The sequence below is a fragment of the Melanerpes formicivorus genome, unplaced genomic scaffold (genome assembly GCF_026170545.1).
Source record: "Melanerpes formicivorus ecotype bairdi unplaced genomic scaffold, bMelFor1.0.p_v2 SCAF_62, whole genome shotgun sequence".
Taxonomy (NCBI): domain Eukaryota; kingdom Metazoa; phylum Chordata; class Aves; order Piciformes; family Picidae; genus Melanerpes; species Melanerpes formicivorus.
In genome coordinates, this window is record NW_027142414.1 from 1,906,734 (window position 1) to 1,925,138 (window position 18,405).

At 43.8% G+C, this 18,405-nt stretch overlaps 1 protein-coding gene across 1 annotated transcript in view; it reads right to left on the reverse strand.

The window, feature by feature from the left end:
- Positions 1-9,412: 9,412 nt before the first annotated feature.
- COX16 (cytochrome c oxidase assembly factor COX16) overlaps positions 9,413-18,405 on the reverse strand; it is a 60,165-nt gene continuing 51,172 nt past the window's right edge. The window contains exon 4 of the mRNA XM_068162128.1: positions 9,413-9,785. Within this exon, the coding sequence (XP_068018229.1) occupies positions 9,669-9,785 (117 nt within the window). The 3' untranslated portion in view covers positions 9,413-9,668. The remainder of the gene's footprint in view (positions 9,786-18,405) is intronic.

Here is an 18,405-nt window from a genome sequence, read left to right on the forward strand (position 1 = left end):
TTTGTAGCAGAGGTGTTTCAACTCTTTGATCCCTTTTGTGGCCCTCCTCTGGACCCTATCCATCAAGTCCATGTCCTTAGTATATTGAGGGCTCCAGACCTGGATGCAGAACTCCAGGCAAAGTGGTAGAATCACCTCTCTGGATCTGCTGGCAATGCTTCTTTTGATGCAGCCCAGGATGTGATTTACCTTCTGGGCTGCAAGCACACACTGTCTGCTCATGTCTAGCTTCTCATCCATCAGCACCAAGTCTTTTTCCACAGGGCTGCTTTCTATCACCTCCTCCCCCAGCCTGTATTGCTAGTGAGGATTGCTCTGGCCCAGGTGCAAGACCCAGTTGAATCTCAGGAGGTTCACCTGGGCCTGGTCATTAACTAGGATATCAGAATACTTGATGCAGTAAGGGGTAGGTCTTCTCTTTGGGATTGTTGAGCAGCAAAATCCTATTAAATTGAAAGTGTGCAACTTCCAGAATGCAGGTGTGCACCCCTTGGGGGGAGCACGCTGCTGTACACAGCCACAGGGCTGTGCAGTCACACGCTCTCCAGAGAGCAGGATCAGCACTCACCAGTTAACAAAGGAACTCACTGGTACCAATGGTGAAAGATCCTCGCTTGTATCTTTTCTTTTCTTTTTGCTTTTTTCAATCTGACTGATTGACACTCTGCAGCTTGTTCCCTGGGAATGATCTGCTTTGACAGATCTTTCCCCTTACTGAGAATGCTTCTTGTGCAGTTTTGGAAACTGTTGAGACACTTTGTGCTAACAGCCTTTTAAGTGGAAACCCACACTGTTAAGATCAATGGGGAGTTTTCATTTCTGAAGTTAAGCTCACCTGAGGAAAATGAATCAAGAATGGGAAAACTTGAAAATAAAAGGGCCAATGGCATCCTGGCCTGCATCAGAAATAGTGTGGCCAGCAGGAGCAGGGAGGTCATTGTGCTCCTGTACTCAACTCTGGTAAGGCCACACCTTGCGTACTGTGTCCAGCTCTGGGCTCCTCAATTTAACAAGGACATTGAGACTCTTGAATGTGTCCAGAGAAGGGCAACAAGGCTGGGAAGAGGCCTCAAGCACAAGCCCTACGAGGACAGGCTGAGAGAGCTGGGATTGTTTAGCCTGCAGAGGAGGAGGCTCAGGGGAGACCTTATTGCTCTCTCTACAACTACCTGAAGGGAGGTTGTGGCCAGGTGGGGCTTGGTCTCTTCTCCCAGGCAACCAGCACCAGAACAAGAGGACACAGTCTCAAGCTGCACCAGGGAAAGTTTAGGCTCAAGGTGAGGAGAAAGTTCTTCACTGAGAGAGTCGTTAGCTGTTGGAATGTGCTGTCCAGGGAGGTGGTTGAGTCACCATTCCTGGAGGTGTTCAAGGGGGAATTGGACATGGCACTTGGTGCCATGGTCTAGTAGTCATGAGGTGTTGGGTGACAGGTTGGACTTGATGATCTTTGAGGTCTTTTCCAACCTTGTTGATTCTATGATTCTATGAAAACATTGGAGTTCCACACCCCCTCCCCCCAGAAAAAAGTTATTTCTAAAACCACTGTCTTGCAAAATATTATACTTGAGTTTTCATTCTGACTTGAGTATTTTTTGAGCTCAAAAGTTTTTGCCTGATACAGAAACAATTTTCATTCCTACTCTATCCAGAGGGACCAGTCAGAAAGAACACTGTGTTTTCGATTACTATTTTTGTCCCTAAGCTTTTTCCTTTCTACATTTCTTCTTTTATTTCCTCTTCTCCCCACCCCCCCTCCACTTTCATTTTCTTTCCTTTTCTTTCTTAAAATGCCCTATCTACTGTAAAACAGAACAAACTCAAGCCTGGAACCCAAGACTCTTTGCTCTTTTCCTCTGTTTATTCAGAGAGAGTATGGAAAGAGCTGTATTAAGCTGAATTTTTATTCTGCTGTCCTCTGTTCAATAAAAGATAGTTCACTAAAGCCACTAAATCACAGATAACACTTCTCTGGGCAACATTATTAGGAACTGACAGCTGGTGATGGATGAATATCTCATCTTTTAAAGAAAAAAAACCGTACATTTAATTTCCTTTGTACATAAAATACAGAGCACAGCATTGTGTATCTAAAGATAAAAAGAGACCCAGTGTATGCTGGGTGCCATACCTATGGGAATACAATACTAGGTTCTCTGCTTCTGAACTTACATTTTTGCAGGACAGCTTCAAATCAATTTAGAAACCACTACTCTCAGTTCTTGGTAGACCATGAAAAGAAGGTGACATTTTTCAACCAGCTCCGTTAGAGAAGAGCAGCTCAGGGACTGAGATGTTACCTTTTAGGAGGAACACTGGAAGAGAGGACAGAAAACCCAAGGAGAAGTCACAGAGGGCTGACAGGTGGGTTGACCTCTGATCCTGCCTGGGATTAAGCCACACACCTGGGAGCCACTAGACCTCCTTGAGGCTAATCCTGTAATGCATTTAGTACTGAATACACACAATGGTGTTAGTACTGAACATCATAGAATCAACAAGGTGGGAAAAGACCTCAAAGATCATCAAGTCCAACCTGTCACCCAACACCTCATGACTAAATCATGTGCCACATCATGACTAAACTAAGTGCCACATCCAATCCCCTCTTGAACACCTCCTGGGACGGTGACTCCCCCACCTCCTTGGGCAGCACATTCCAACTATCTCAGTGAAGAACTTTCTCCTCACCTCAAGCCTAAACTTCCCCCAGTGCAGCTTGAGACTGTGTCCTCTTGTTCTGGTGCTGGTTGTCTGGGAGAAGAGACCCTCCTGGCCACAAGCTCCCTTCAGGTAGTTGTAGAGAGCAATAAGGTCTCCCCTGAGCTTCCTCTTCTCCAGGCTAAACAATCCCAGCTCCTTCAGCCTCTCCTTGTAGGGCTTGAGCTCCAGGCCTCTTCCCAGCCTCGTTGCCCTTCTCTGGACACATTCCAGTAAGTCAACATCCTTCCTAAACTGAGGAGCCCAGAACTGGACACAGGACTCAAGGTGTGGCCTAACCAGTGCTGAGTACAGGAGCACAATGACCTCCCAGCTCCTGCTAGCCACACTATTTCTGATGCAGGCCAGGATACCATTGGCCTTCTTGGCCACCTGGGCACACTGCTGGCTCATGTTCAGCCAGCTGTCAATCAGTACCCCCAAGTCCCTTTCTGTTTGGCTGCTCTTCAGCCACTCTGACCCCAACCTGTAGCTCTGCATGGGATTGTTGTGGCCAAAGTGCAGCACCCAGCACTTGGACTTGTTGAATGCCAGGATTCAGGATGCCATATAAATAAAGCAGTTAGGATGGCAACATTCTAATGAAGTCAGGCTCAAGTTCACCCTCCAGTTTACTGAAAGGGGAATAGCAATGCAGCATATAAAGAATATTAAGGTGTATTTTTCTTCATGCCAAATTTTAGGATCATACAGATACATTACTTACATCATAAATCATTAAGGCACTGGCATCTGAAGAGCTCTGAAGATTAACATTTCAAATAGACCTGCATTGTTTGATTGTGAGGAAACTACTTATTTTATATGCTTCAGAGTGTGGAGCAAACCCCATTATTACACAGTGAACATCATCTGTCCAGCTACTCAAATGCATTCAGTACATCAAGGAAATTATAACAACTTCTCCCTGTTCCCTTGTCATCTGAAGTTTACCTTAAATAGGCAAAAATCATAAAACATACCAGTCAATCTCCAGCCACTCTGACCCCAGCCTGTAGCTCTGCATGGGATTGTTGTGGCCAAAGTGCAACACCCAGCACTTGGGTTTTTTGAATGCCATCATGTTGGACTCTGCCAATCTGTCCAGCCAGTCGAGGTCCCGCTGCAGAGCCCTTCTACCCTCTAACAGATCAACATCTTCTCCCAACTTGGTGTCATCTGCAAACTTACTGATGACTGACTCAATCCCCTCATCCAGATCATCAATGAAGATATTAAACAGGATGGGGTCCAGCACTGATCCCTATGGGACACCAGTAGGTGTCAAGGTTCTTACCACCTACCTTGAAACAGATATGCTAAAAAAGGATGGTAATTTACCCACTAACTGAAGTCCATCAAGCTAGACGCCAAGTATGCTGGGTGAAAGTGCACAAATGTCTTCTACAGAGGCACTGGCAATACACAGTACTCCCTTCTATCTGGATTTCAGCTTCTTTTCTCTCTCACATGGCCCCTAACTACGGCACAGACACTATTTTCTTCTCACATTTGTAATGGATCACCATGTTTTACATGTGCTTTCTGGGCACCACCAGCTGCTGCTTTGGTTGGGTTTTATTTTAACACCCCTCCCAAGCAGCATTGAGTTGGTGAGGGTGAAACTTTGATTGCCTGTGTTAAGCAAGATGGTTGAGCACGCAATTAGAGCACCTGCTCAACAACAAAAGCTGGTCGTTCTGATTTGAGTGGTGTCAAAGCCTGCTTTGGGCTCATGGGGTGAGGACAGGCTCAAGAAGAACCTTTACATGGGGTTTCTGTTTCTAAGCATAGAGGCTGCTTGTGTGTTGGCTGGGTCTGGCTGCAAGTCCTTGCAGGAAAAGAAGGCCAAACAGCAAGCAATTACTTTCCTTTGATTGAAGCCTTCCAATTTGCTCATCTAAAATAGGCTGGAAATTTTTGTGTGAACCTTACTCCACTGAAGGATGAAAAATGGTTTTCCACTGCAAACACTGTCAGAAAGCAGTGTTTTTGACCATGAAAAGGGTTTATGGAAAACTCTTTGGCCATCTTCATGTAAAAATAGCTATCCTGCATTCCCTCAAGACTGTAGATCATTCTCTTCTTTTCCCTGTTGCTGTATTCTTACTTTTTTCCAGTGGACATCAAGTAGTTACTAGCAAAGCATAACACTAGGCTTTCCCATTTCTTGCAAGAAGAAAAGCCTCTGGAAAGTACAAGCTAGAAAAATGAGATTTGCCCTAGACTTGTGCTGGAAACTCAAACACAGCAACTCAGAGCAAATGCAAGATCATCCAGAAGTGCAAGGGTCTGTGTAGTTACTTCAGAAGGTGAAACCTGCTGTTTCATGTTTCACCTGTACACATGCACATACAGCTAAATAAAAATCTCAAAACATTCAGTGAACAGTGACCTTTAAATCCATGGCAGTTGTTGCTTCTCTGTGAAGAAATGGATTTCTCCCTCTGTTTTTTGGGACTGGTCCCCAGCTGATGATGGGATATGTTCAAGTTGTTTTTTCAGCAGTTTCTGCATTCTATATTCTGGTCTGATTCTCTCATCATCATTCATCTCTTCTCATACTCTAGCCTACCTTTATTTGGGTAGCTGGAGCCACGTTCAAGATCTTAGGGGATCACTATTGGCAAGACTGTTTCCCACATCTTCATTCTAACAGTTTTCAACACCCAGCCGCTCATCCAGATGTATTTAGGAGCTCTGAAATTCAACTGCTATGCTATTCAGCAAGTTTTGGAACCCTTTTTTGGATCACAGCAGCTACAGCTTTTGCAAAGCCTCCTCTTCATCTGCGTTACAGCTGAACTAAGATACTGAGCACTTTCTCTTTTGGGTCATCCACGACTCTGCAAATTCAAAGTGCTATAGGAGAAACACACTCAGTAAGCAGGCTCCACGGGGCTGATCTCATACAAATATCTGGTTAGCATTTTGCAGATAGCTGCAGCTGGGAACCATCCAGCTAGATACCCTTTACACTGAGCTCTCCCTGTTCCTGGAGACAGGTGCCCCAGATGCCCTTCACTTCTATGCCCTTCTGCTTTTTTTTTGCTGGGGGAAGATTGCAGAGACCAACTTTGCCACAGTTTCTTTTGAGAGAGAAACACTTTCTCCTTCATTGTCAGAACAGAGATTTTGAACCTGTTTTCTCAGTCCACACACAGGCAGACACCTAGCCAGACTTGCTTCTTTTATGTCTAACCTCCACAAGGCTGATTAAAAGAACTGGCTCCTGCAGTCCTCTCTTTTATCCCTTTCATACTTCACACCTTTAACTAAAGCCTTGTTTTCATTCCCTTCAGACAGCTATTTACCAGTTACCAAAGAGGATGCAAAAACATCAAACAATGCCTCAGACTGACAATTCCATGTAATTACCTCTGACCGCCCCCTCAACACCCACAGATGTTTAGAATAACAATTCAGGAATTCAACATAGCTGTCCCCAGGTGCCATAGAGATAACCAGAAGTGTTGTAACATGGATTTCAAAAGGGCAGTTCAAATAGGGAGCCAAACTATGCATGAGTCCTGAACTAATTAAGTTTCCCTCTCTTGCTAGTGTTGTGAACTATAATTTTCCACACTTCTGGAGTGCCTTCTACTCTGGGATGCATGACAACTTAAGGCACTTTGATTGACTCCATCTATTCCTTCCCCAAAGTACTATTTCCAATTCCATGGCTAAGCAAACCACAGCATAAAACTGAAAGCCATTGTCCAAGCACAGGGCAACAAAAAATTGCTGAAATAACATTTTATGAAAGGTGCAGCTTCTGTACCTGCCAAAGAGATATTGTTCTGCTTGGGATTCGTTTTGTGGGGGTTTTGTTTGGTTGGGGTTTTTTTGGTGTTTGGGTTTTTTTTGTTTGTTTGGGGTTTTTAATTCATAAATGGGTCAACAGCATTAAAAAAAACCCCCAAACAACAAACTTTTGGGTTTTTAGGGCACTGTCAATAGATAAGGGATGTCTCTTCAAAGGGAAGTTGAAGAGAGAGGCAAGTTGGGAAGTTTTCCAGCAGCATGTCAGTATTTCTCAGAGCTAAATCCATCACTTTCCAGAGATGTCACTTAAAAGTTCCTTCCAAATATGCCCTCAGAAGCTACAGGAAATTTAGTGCCTATGAAACAGGGAAGGATAGAGAGACCCTACAACCAGCAAGCAACCAATCAAAACTGGGTCCTAAGCCACAACATAAAAAGTCTTCTGCGTGGAAGTACTTATTTACAACTACAATTCCCGACCTGCTGAAATAAGATGATTGCTTCCAAAATAACTTTTGTGGGATACCAAATCACTAAAACCACAAAGTGAGTGAAAATTGATAAGCCTAAGGTGTTCATGGAAGAGAAATATCTTTGCTTCTTCCCCTAGGGGAAAGGGTAGCTTTTCCTACACGCTGCTCTTAGAACACCATGTGTTTATCTCAGGGGTAGCATTGGTCCATGTTGTAAGCACCATAACCTGGATTTAGGAGAAGAAAAAATGCTTAGCCATGTGCACAGCTTTAATCACTCCTTATTTAGTCCTATTTTTTATCTTTTCTGCCCAAGAATATTGCTTTGTTTTTTCAGTAAAACTAATGACAAAACAATTAAATCAATATTGCTTTTTTTCTTGTCTAGGTGTAGCACAGCTTAGTGCAACCATATTCTACTTTTCCAGTTGTTTCCCTCTACCTCACTCTTGTATTGCTCCTCTTGTGCCTCTTCTGGTTGGTGGAATTTGTTAGTACATTTCTTTAGAACCCAAGGTATCTATGATATTGAACAGGGAAATACACAAGCACATGGCTCCAACCTTGTTCCAAGTAACATGCAACACTTTCTGATGGTCTTTGCAACTCTACCAGAAGAACACATGCATAAAACATGGATAAGACACTTCATGTAATGCTTTATGAACTGCCTTGCAACCTTCTCTAAATCAATGTTAGTTCTTCTTTCTGAAAGAAAAACTAGGCCTTATCACTGAGAGATTGAAGAAAACTAAGTGCTGAGGGAAGGTTTTCATGAGGACAAGGAGGCTACCCTAAATCAAGCATCTCAAAGGACATTTAGATTGTATTTGGCACTCTTGAAGAGAGGAGTAAGACCATACATCTTCCAAAGACACTTCCAAAAGGATTTACTCATAGGCATCACTGAATGCTTTGAAACTGGAATCTACTGTTAACCTGTGCTCTACTCCTCAATTCCTCTGAAGAGGAGTTTGACAATCTGTTGTAAACCTTATCAAAAGCATCATTTCATTTGAAAGATTGACTTGATGCTTCTTCACTGAATCACCTATGGATCAATTAACTAACCCATGGTGAACTGGTTTAAGAGACTCTTTCCCCATAGGTTATTTTCCCTTAAGCTATGCCAAATCAAAACAATGTGGGGCTGTGCCCCAACCATAAAAACATAAAAGCTGCCTCAGCAGAAGGGTCCTGAATGCTTGCATGCTTTCGTCTATCAGCAAGCACTTAGCACACGAAAGCAAATGCAAAAAGACAAGGATTTCAGAAGGATTCATCAAAAGATAAATTCTCTGCACATGCACAAATGCAGTAATACATGTAAGAGGAGCTTTGCCACTATACAGTGGTTTGGGAGGATTCTGCTACAACAGCTGCTCACAGTAAAACAGCATAGCTCTTAGCTCTCTAAGATGTTAACCTGCTGGAACATGTCCAGAGGAGGGCAACAAAGCTGGGGAGGGGTTTGGAGCACAAGCTCTATGAGGAGAGGCTGAGGGAGCTGGGGTTGCTTAGCCTGCAGAAGAGGAGGCTCAGAGGAGACCTTATTGCTCTCTACAACTCCCTGAAGGGAGGGTGTGGACAGGTGGGGGTTGGTCTCTTCTCCCAGGCAAGCAGCACCAGAACAAGAGGACACAGTCTCAAGCTGCACCAGGGGAGGCTTAGGCTGGAGGTTAGGAAGAAATTCTTCATAGAGAGAGTGATTTGCCATTGGAATGGGCTGCCCAGGGAGGTGGTGCAGTCACCATCATTGGAGGTGTTTAGAAGGAGACTTGATGGGGTGCTTGGTGCCATGGTTTAGTTGATTAGGTAGTGTTGGATGATGGGTTGGACACGATGATCTCAAAGGTCTCTTCCAACCTGGTCTATTCTACTCTTATTCTATTCTATTCTATTCTATTCTATTCTATTCTATTCTATTCTATTCTATTCTATTCTATTCTATTCTATTCTATTCTATTCTATTCTATTCTATTCTACTCCATTCCATTCCATTCCATTCCATTCCATTCCATTCCATTCCATTCCATTCCTATTCTGTTCTATTTTTTAGTAAGGAAAAATCCTCCCAATTTAAACTGAGAAGCTCCAGTGGAAAGGACCTACCTGCACAGAGGTAATGGCAAAAATATCACCACAGCTACACAAAAGTTATTTGAGCAACTACCAGCTGACACTCTGTACAGTCAAGTTCCTGGAAATGAAGCAAGAATATTATTTAGCCAAAACTGGCCTCACTGTTCCAAACAGCTCATATGCCTGTGGAGTCCCTTCCCAGCTTAAGAGCCTGAAGTCATGCAGAGGCTCCCTGAAACAGCATTTACTGGGCCACGCACATCTAGATGACAGCACTGTTGTTCTCATTAGGGTGACAACTTCTGGTACTGACAAGTGGCTCCTGAAATGTTATTCTGTGCTGTAGCATCTCAGTTTTGAATGACAGAGAGTGAAAAACACTGGAATACTCTCAGTAGAATAATCAGCTATTCTTTAATTGAGAGTTTGTATCTACAGCCCGTGGAGCTCTATGCAAATGCAGGCAAACAAAGAGCTTCACATTATACAGTGCTTTTTGGACTGATCTCACAGTTACACACGGCTCAGTGCAGCCCACCCATCTCAAGTCTGTTCCTGACAATGGATTAAAAATTAAAAGTTCAGCCTAAGGTGGTTTTGTTGTTGGGCTTGGTTTTTTTGCAGGGGGAGCACCAAAGCAGTCTTGCTCAATCATTCTGTTTTGAGACGCAGAGCCTCTCGTTGTCGCTTCTGAACAGTCCTGGAGTCTTCCCCCAGACGGGGTCCTCTGATGTTCTGCCAGTTATCCAAGTCAGACTTTTCCAGCTTCTGCAGATAAACAGCAAAAGTAACACTGTCAACTTGACATGATTGAAAATATGTACTATTCTAAATGGTTTTATTTTTCCAGCTGAAACTCAGTGTCATTATTCGATTGATCAGCTTTGACCTACCCTGCAGAAGAAGTTCAGCAATAAGGAAAAAAATTAAGGAGCTATCCATATAGCTGCATAAACAACTAAGGTGGGCATCATGGCATCTACTCATCAACAGGTACAAACAAGATGTAGGACAGGAAGCACTACAGCACCTGAACACCTCTACTCAGCCCTGGTGAGACCCCACCTGGAGTACTGTGTCCAGTTCTGGAGCCCCTATTACAAGAGGGATGTGGAGGTGCTGGAACGTGTCCAGAGAAGGGCCACAAGGATGATCAGAGGGCTGGAGCACCTCTCCTATGAGGGCAGACCGAAGGAGTTGGGGCTGTTCAGTCTGCAGAAGAGAAGGCTCCCAGGTGACCTAATTGTGGCCTTCCAGTATCTGAAGGGGGCCTACAGGAAGGCTGGGGAGGGACTTCTCAGGATCTCAGGTAGTGATAGGACTAGGGGGAATGGAATGAAGCTGGAGGTGGGGAGATTCAGGCTGGATGTGAGGAGGAGGTTCTTCACCATGAGAGTGGTGAAACCCTGGAATGGGTTGTCCAGGGAGGTGGTCGAGGCCCCGTCCCTGGGGGTGTTTAAGAGCAGGCTGGATGAGGCTCTGTCCAGCCTGATCTAGTGTGGGGTGTCCCTGCCCATGGCAGGGGGGTTGGAACTAGATGATCCTTGTGATCCCTTCCAACCCTGAATGAAACTATGAAACTATGAAACACGACTGATGAGATCTTGTATTCACTTTTTCTTTCTTCTCTCACCTTGCTTTCCCAATCTATTCTGCAACTGCAAGTCTGTCAAGCACGGAAGCAAGAGTGATAAGCATTGATACAGTTCAAAGAGAAGATTAGTAATTAGTGACCTGTAGTATCCTGTCAGCATAGATACAAAGCATACTGGAAAAGATGAATTATCTAGACAAAGAGAGACAGTAACAGCGTGATCCCTCTCAGTTCATGCAGTTTTGAGAGAGGTAGGTGATGTTTTCTGCTGCCTAGTTTCTCATGGTACCAAACCACCACAGACAGGTCTCTCACTAAATCATACATGAGATACACTAGCTGGCTCAACTGTCAGATACTTTAAAGCTACCTAGATTTAATTATTTCCTTGCCTATTCCTATCTTCCCCATTCAGAAGAATCAATGATTGCAAGTACTTATCCAGCTTTAAAGGCAGGCAAACGTGAAGAACAGGCACCTTCCTGACACCACATTCCAGCTGCTGCAGTTGAAGAAGACAAACGTGCACTGCATATTCACAGTCCTGCTGGCAGAGACACAGAAGGCCCTTCCCAGACCTCTAGTCCCACATAGCAGCCTGCAGCATGGAACAGTACATTGGACACAGTGGGGCTCTGCCAACAAAAGACTGAGGAGGGGTCTGCACCACCACCAGAGAACAGGGCTATTCTACATGTCCCCAAAAGGGCCATGCTGCATACCATTAATGACAGGTACTGCAGTTGAGATTTAAACCTCTGATCTGTGTTCAGGGCCTCATCCCAGCAAATGCTGTAAAAATACTCCAAAAAAACTTTAGCCCTGCCCTGAGCCCGTGGTCTAATTTGCCTGCCATCAATCATCCAAAAAATGGGCAAATACTGTGGGACTTGAATAATAGCCCCAGAATAATTCAGCAGCTATAACAGAACAGACCTGCTGCTATTAGTTCATGTTATGTAAAACTCTTCTGCCACTTCTACAATTGAGGAAATTGCAATGAGGTTAGTCAGGCATCAAAAGAAATTAGGCAACACTCAACAGAAGATCTGTTAGAACACATGCACAAACAGAGCAGACGTTCACAAGGTAGGAGCAACTGAATTTTTTATACAGTGGAGTTGGCAAAGGTCCTTCTAAAGAATTGTCTTCACTGCTTTGTACATCTTATGATTATCTGGTACCTCACTTCATCTGGAAGGGATCTGAGCTGACATGGAAGGAGGGAGAAAAGGGGAAGGTACACATCATCCCATGCAGCAGTGACTATCCACTCCAATTGCAAATTCAGAGTGTAACATCTGATTCCAATGGAAGCTTCAAGGAAAACTAGACTGAAAATAACCTTGTGCTTTAACAGAAGGGAACCATGCTGATTTTATTAAACACAAAGGAACAACCCAGTTGTGAGGATCTAAACTATCCCCAAAGGTGCTCCATTAGAGGAGACCTTCTTGCTGTCTACAACTACCTGAAGGGAGGTTCTAGCCAGGAGGGGGTTGGCCTCTTCTCCCAGGCAACCAGCACCAGAACAAGAGGACACAGTCTCAAGCTGCACCAGGGGAGGTTTAGGCTGGAGGTTAGGAAGAAGTTCTTCACAGAAAGACTGATTGGCCATTGGAATGGGCTGCCCATGGAGGTGGTGGGAGTCACCATCACTGAAGGTGTTTAGAAGACTGGATAGGGTGCTTGGTGCCATGGTTTAGTTGATTAGATAGTGTTGGGTGATAGGTTGGACTCAATGATCTTGAAGGTCTTTTCCAACCTGGTTAATTCTATTCTATTCTATTCTATTCTATTCTATTCTATTCTATTCTATTCTATTCTATTCTATTCTATTCTATTCTATTCTATTCTATAGAACAAAACTCACAGTATCTAAAGACAGGACACACAGAGAAGTCTATAAAAAGAGACATGCATACTTTTTATCTGTATTTTTCATCTTTTTTTTTAGTCTTTACTTTCTATCTTGTGCTGGGAGTGCACAAGGAGTTGGAAAGGTAGAGCTGGGACACCTGACCTCAGCTGACCAAAGGGCTATTCCATATGGTATGATGCCACATTAGGCATAAAAATTTGGGAGGAAGAAGGAAAGTGGGGACTTTTGGCGTGATGGTCTGCTCAAGTAACCATTACCTGTGATGGAGCCCTGCTCTCCTAGAGATGGCTGAACACCTGCCTGCTGATAGGAAGCAGTGAATGAATTCTTTGTTTTGCTTTGTTTGCATACACAGCTTTTGCTTTACCTATTAAGCTGTCTCTATCTCAAGCCACGAGTTTTCTCCCTTTTACCTTTCTGATTTTCTCCCTAGCCCACCAGTGGGGAGTGAGAGAGTGCCTGCATGGGGCTCAACTGTCAGCTGAGGTTAAACCATGATGCTACTTCACACACAACTAACCCAAATCCAACCTTTTTCTTTGGACACTCACATGAAAATTCTTACAACAGTATCACCACCAAAAGAATGGCTACACTAGATGTAGGCCACAGATACACACATAGCTACATTTTCAATTTTCTTAGTGCTGAGAGTAAGACCAAACTGAGAGCCCTTCTATCAATGAGGTGCAGCATGAAGCTGCAAAGATACACAGCTCCTGCATATTTTCTGAGCTGGACAGTGAGAATCAGGCAAGCAGCTAGTTCTCCTCCCAGGTAAAACCCACCTCTTTCATTCTAACTGGCTCTTTAACTTCTTTTATCTTTGTCTTTTTAATCTATTTTTTTTTTCTTTTTAGCCACCTAGACTCTGCCCACCTGACTTAATGAAGATATCACATAAATCACTCCCAGGTTTTAGTAAATTGAAATACATATGAACTGGCAGCCTGAAAACCGAAAAGCTTTGTCCTCCTGATTCAAATGTGCTAAATAGTCAATCACTGGAGACTGCAATGAAGTGTAATCAGATCAGACCAGCACTGCTTCTTCTGCTTTTCTCAAATAGCCCAAAGGATACTGAAAATTAGCTGTTTAAAGTAAGATCAGTGTAGTCCATTAAATCTACTGATTCACTTCCTAAATCAGCTGAACTACCTCTTAAAAAAACCAGCACTGACAGAAGCTGCAAATTCAACAACCACAAAACCAAGAAACAAAAAACAGCTATGTAGAGAGGCAAAGCTAACAACTCCACCCCACCCCCAAAAATGTTCAACTATACTTCACACATTTGACTTTTAAGACTCCTGTCCAAAAGCTTGCCTGATGCAAAGGTACTGATAAGGATGTAAAGAGACCTTAGCTTCTTCATGGCTGGTTTATATGGCCGCGGCAACCCCATGCAAAGCTACAGGCTGGGGGCAGAGTGACTGGAAAGCTGCCAAACAGAAAGGGACCTGGGGATGCTGATTGACAGCTGCCTAAACATGAGCCTGCAGTGTGCCCAGGTGGCCAAGAAGGCCAATGGCATCCGGGCCTGCATTAGGAATAGTGTGGCCAGCAGGAGCAGGGAGGGTATTGTGTCCCTGTACTCTGCATTGGTTAGGACACACCTTGGGTACTGTGTCCAGTTCTGGGCCCCTCAGTTTAAGGACATTGAGACATTTGAATGTGTCCAGAGAAGGGCAACGAGGCTGGAGAGAGGCCTCAAGCACAGGCCCTAGGAAGAGAGGCTGAGGGAGTTGGGGTTGCTTAGCCTGGAGAAGAGGAAGCTCAGGGGTGACCTCATTGCTCTCTACAACTACCTGAAAGGTGGTTGTAGCCAGGAAGGGGTTGGTCTCTTTGTGCTAGCAACCAGCACCAGAACAAGAGGACACAGTCTCAAGCTGCGCCAGAGGAAATTTAGGCTCAAGGTGGGGAGAAAGTTCTTCATAGAGAGAGTCATTCATCATTGGAATGGGCTGCCCAGGGAGGTGGTGGAGTCACCGTCCCTGGAGGTGTTCAAGAGGGGATTGGACATGGTACTTGATGCCATGGTCTAGTCATGAGGTCTGTGGTGACAGGTTGGACTTGATGATCTTTGAGGTCTCTTCCAACCTTGGTGATACTGTGATACTACTGTGATATGCCTGAGTTGATATTAAGGAAAAGCCACAATTCTCTGTCAAGCCTTAAAATAAACTATTTAAAAATAGTTTGAACCCTACTCTTGCTACTCTTCCTGCCATAATAAACAAACCAAAACCTGCAGAAATTCATTTAGAGCAATTGGTGCTCAGGCTGAGTCACTTCAAGGTGGTCACTGCTGAAAAATGTTTGACTTCAGTCTTTGTTTCCCACATGTGAAAAGTAGGATAAGAAAATCCTGTTTGCTATACAGCTTGATACAATAAATTCTGTGGTGAGCACCACAGAAAGAAATTGCTCTCATTCAGAGAGACAAATATTTCCCATCATTATAGTAAGCAAACCCACTCACAGATAGAAGATGAGCCAGGAAGAATATCCTCATGGCTGAAACATGCAGTGGAAGAAGTGTATTAAACCAGTCAGTATTTGCCATAAACAATACATCGAGGAACTCTATGGTGATGTACAGATGCCAAGGTACAGAAATCACACTAATACTGAATCTGCTGTCATGTGCCTAACTGAAAATCTTAACTTTATCATCACACTGATAGGGCCTTACTTGTTTATTTACATCTCCCTCCTAGAGACAACTTTTGGACACCTTATTTTCTTCTTCTAAGCTTGATGTTGCTTAATTTGTTTAGGATGTGATGTAATTTAACACCTGTCATTAAGCATTTGATAATGGGATTAGCAATTTAATCTTCAGATTAAAAAGAATCATTTTTCCAAGTAAAAAATGTTATTAGTGTACAAGCAAGTCAGCAAGCAGCATGCTATGTCCAGAATAAGGTTTTTTTGTTCATTAAGGGAAGGAATGGGGATATTTTTGCATGTAAGCAGCCAGAGAGCTGCTTCTCTTTTTAGTTTTGCTGAAGACTGGCAGAAAAAACATGATGATGAAACCATCAGAGGCTTTGTGGCTAACTTCAGTGGGATCTAAGACCTTTCATCTATGGATCAATTAACTAACCCATGGTGAACTGATTTAAGAGACTCTTTCCCCATAGGTAATTTTCCCTTTAGCTATGCCAAATCAAAACAGTGTGGGGCTGTGCCCCACTCATAAAAATGAAATAGATGAAGAAAAGAAATACATACTGTTGATGAACTAAACCTATTTAAGGGTATGCAATACTTGAACTGGCATAGATGCAGGAATCCCTGGGTGGAGAGAGACCAGAAACGTTTCTGAGTAGCTACACTGTAAAAGATGTGCATCAAGAAACTGTGCCAGCAACTTGCTTGTGCATCCTTTTCCCAATCTGAAGAACAAGAATAGGATTTACTTCCATCTCAGAGGTGTCAAGAGATTGTAATTAAAGCTCTCATAGTTTTGAGTGAAGATGCTATAGTGATAGAAATTACTCAGTAAATCAAACACTTGTAGCATTCAGTTAAACCTACACAGTTACACAGCCTTGAGTTTTGGAAATAATGGAAAATAACATTGGGCAGATATATTTGCATCTAGGACTTAGGGTTCATAGTATCATAGTATCAGTCAGGGTTGGAAGGGACCACAAGGATCATCTAGCTCCAACCCCACTGCCATGGGCAGGGACACCCCACACTAGATCAGGCTGGACAGAGCCTCATCCAGCCTGGTCTTGAACACCTCCAGGGACAGGGCCTCAACCACCTCCCTGGACAACCCATTCCAGGGCTTCATCACTCTCATGCTGAAGAACTTCCTCCTCACATCCAGCCTGAATCTCCCCACCTCCAGCTTCATTCCATTACCCCTAGTCCTACACTAGCTGATATCCTGAGAAGCCCCTCCCCAGCCTTCTTGTAGGCCCCCCTTCAGATACTGGAAGGCCACAATTAGGTCACCTCGGAGCCTTCTCTTCTCCAGACTGAACAGCCCCAACTCCTTCACCATGATTTCCTTCTAATCAACACACTGCTTCACTTCTTAAAATGAAGAATGCCTTGAAAAACACATCAAATCTCAGAGGATAACCTGGAGCCATTTACACATTACACCTGCAGATCACCCAAGATGGACTTCTTGGTTCAAAAGTTCCATGGGTAAAGTCAAGAGAACTCGTGAGTGGGTCATTTACTTCCACCTTATCTTCTTTTCTTGGGTAAAAATAAGACCCTGAAACACCCAACATAATGAACAGCATGAGTGCAATACTACACCTTCAAGATCAAATCTCAAAAATTCAGCAAACTCCACTTTTAATTAAGTACTAACGTGCCCATAGGATAGTTTTCATTTCTCTTGTATATGGGAAATTATATCAAGCCATGATTCATGTGTCCTAGAAAGAGAAGGGCACATTGTTGAAGTTCACCTCTGGAATTACAGCTTGGGAGACCTAGCCAAGTTAACAGGACCAGGGAATTTCCCAACTTTTGAGTGCCTGATCTTGTCAACTTCGTACAGGTATGTCCTAGTTAGAGCAGCACAAGCCTCTAAAAGAGGAGCAGCCAAGGACAGGCTTTGGGCACGTGTGCAGAATTTTTGTTAACTACATAAAGGTGACCTTGGCTGAAGGGGTATGTGATCTCTTACAGTGTAGGAATGCAGGGAGAGAGAAAGAAGAAAAAATTAAAAAGAGCTAAAAATGACAGTTCTGTGGCTGGTAGGAAGAGCACGTGGATTTCCACAGCATCTGGAGGATGCCTCCAAAAGTGTCCTGTCACCACAGAGGTTTATTTCAAACATCTTGCATGAACTATGTATACTTGGAAGCGTGGGCAATATTTTTTACTTGGTGTATATAAAACTTGGCACACTATGTCCTTCTAATAATGATTAAAAAATACAGTCTTAATCAAAAAAAGAAAGAGGTGTACAAGGATCAAAATAGAGCAGACCCATGAGTCATACACAGTGTTTTTTGACAAGGTCTGAAAAATAAGCTTGTACAGGCTGCTTATGTAAGAAGAAAAAGCTGTGGTGAATATCACAGCAAAGGGCTAAGGGATTACCACAAGAAATGACCAGTTGCCACTATGAAGCTACTAACAGAAGTGTGTGGGCATATGAAAAGATACAATCAGAGGTGGTTTACAACAATAATAGTATCAGTCAGGGTTGGAAGGGACCACAAGGATCATCTAGTTCCAACCCCCCTGCCATGGGCAGGGACACCTCACACTAGATCAGGCTGGCCAGAGCCTCATCCAGCCTGGGCTTAAACACCTCCAGGGACGGGGCCTCGACCACCTCCCTGGACAACACATTCCAGGGTTTCACCACTCTCATGGTGAAGAACCTCCTCCCCTCACATCTAGCCTGAATCTCCCCACCTCCAGCTTCATTCCATTCCCCCTAGTCCTATCACTACCTGAGATCCTGAGAAGTCCCTCCCCAGCCTTCTTGTAGGCCCCCTTCAGATACTGGAAGGCCACAATTAGGTCACCTCAGAGCCTTCTCTTCTCCAGACTGAACAGCCCCAACTCCCTCAGTCTGTCCTCATAGGAGAGGTGCTCCAGCCCTCTGATCATCCTTGTGGCCCTTCTCTGGACACGCTCCAGCACATCTATATCCCTCCTGTAATAGGGGCTCCAGAACTGGAGTCCAATTAATCTTAAATCCAGGAAATTAAATAACTATTTTACAGTAACCACATGTTCAAATCAGCCACTCTGAATTGGTGAATTAAATCATGTCTCACACACTGCTCCTCTATCCTGGCCTCACTCAGTCCACCTAACGTTCACTAACATTGGTTAGTGCAGTTTAGGACTTTTGTTTCTTATCTACACCTTTCTGCTGATTTTTCCACTCAGCTCTCTTCCATAAGGTGCTTATCAAT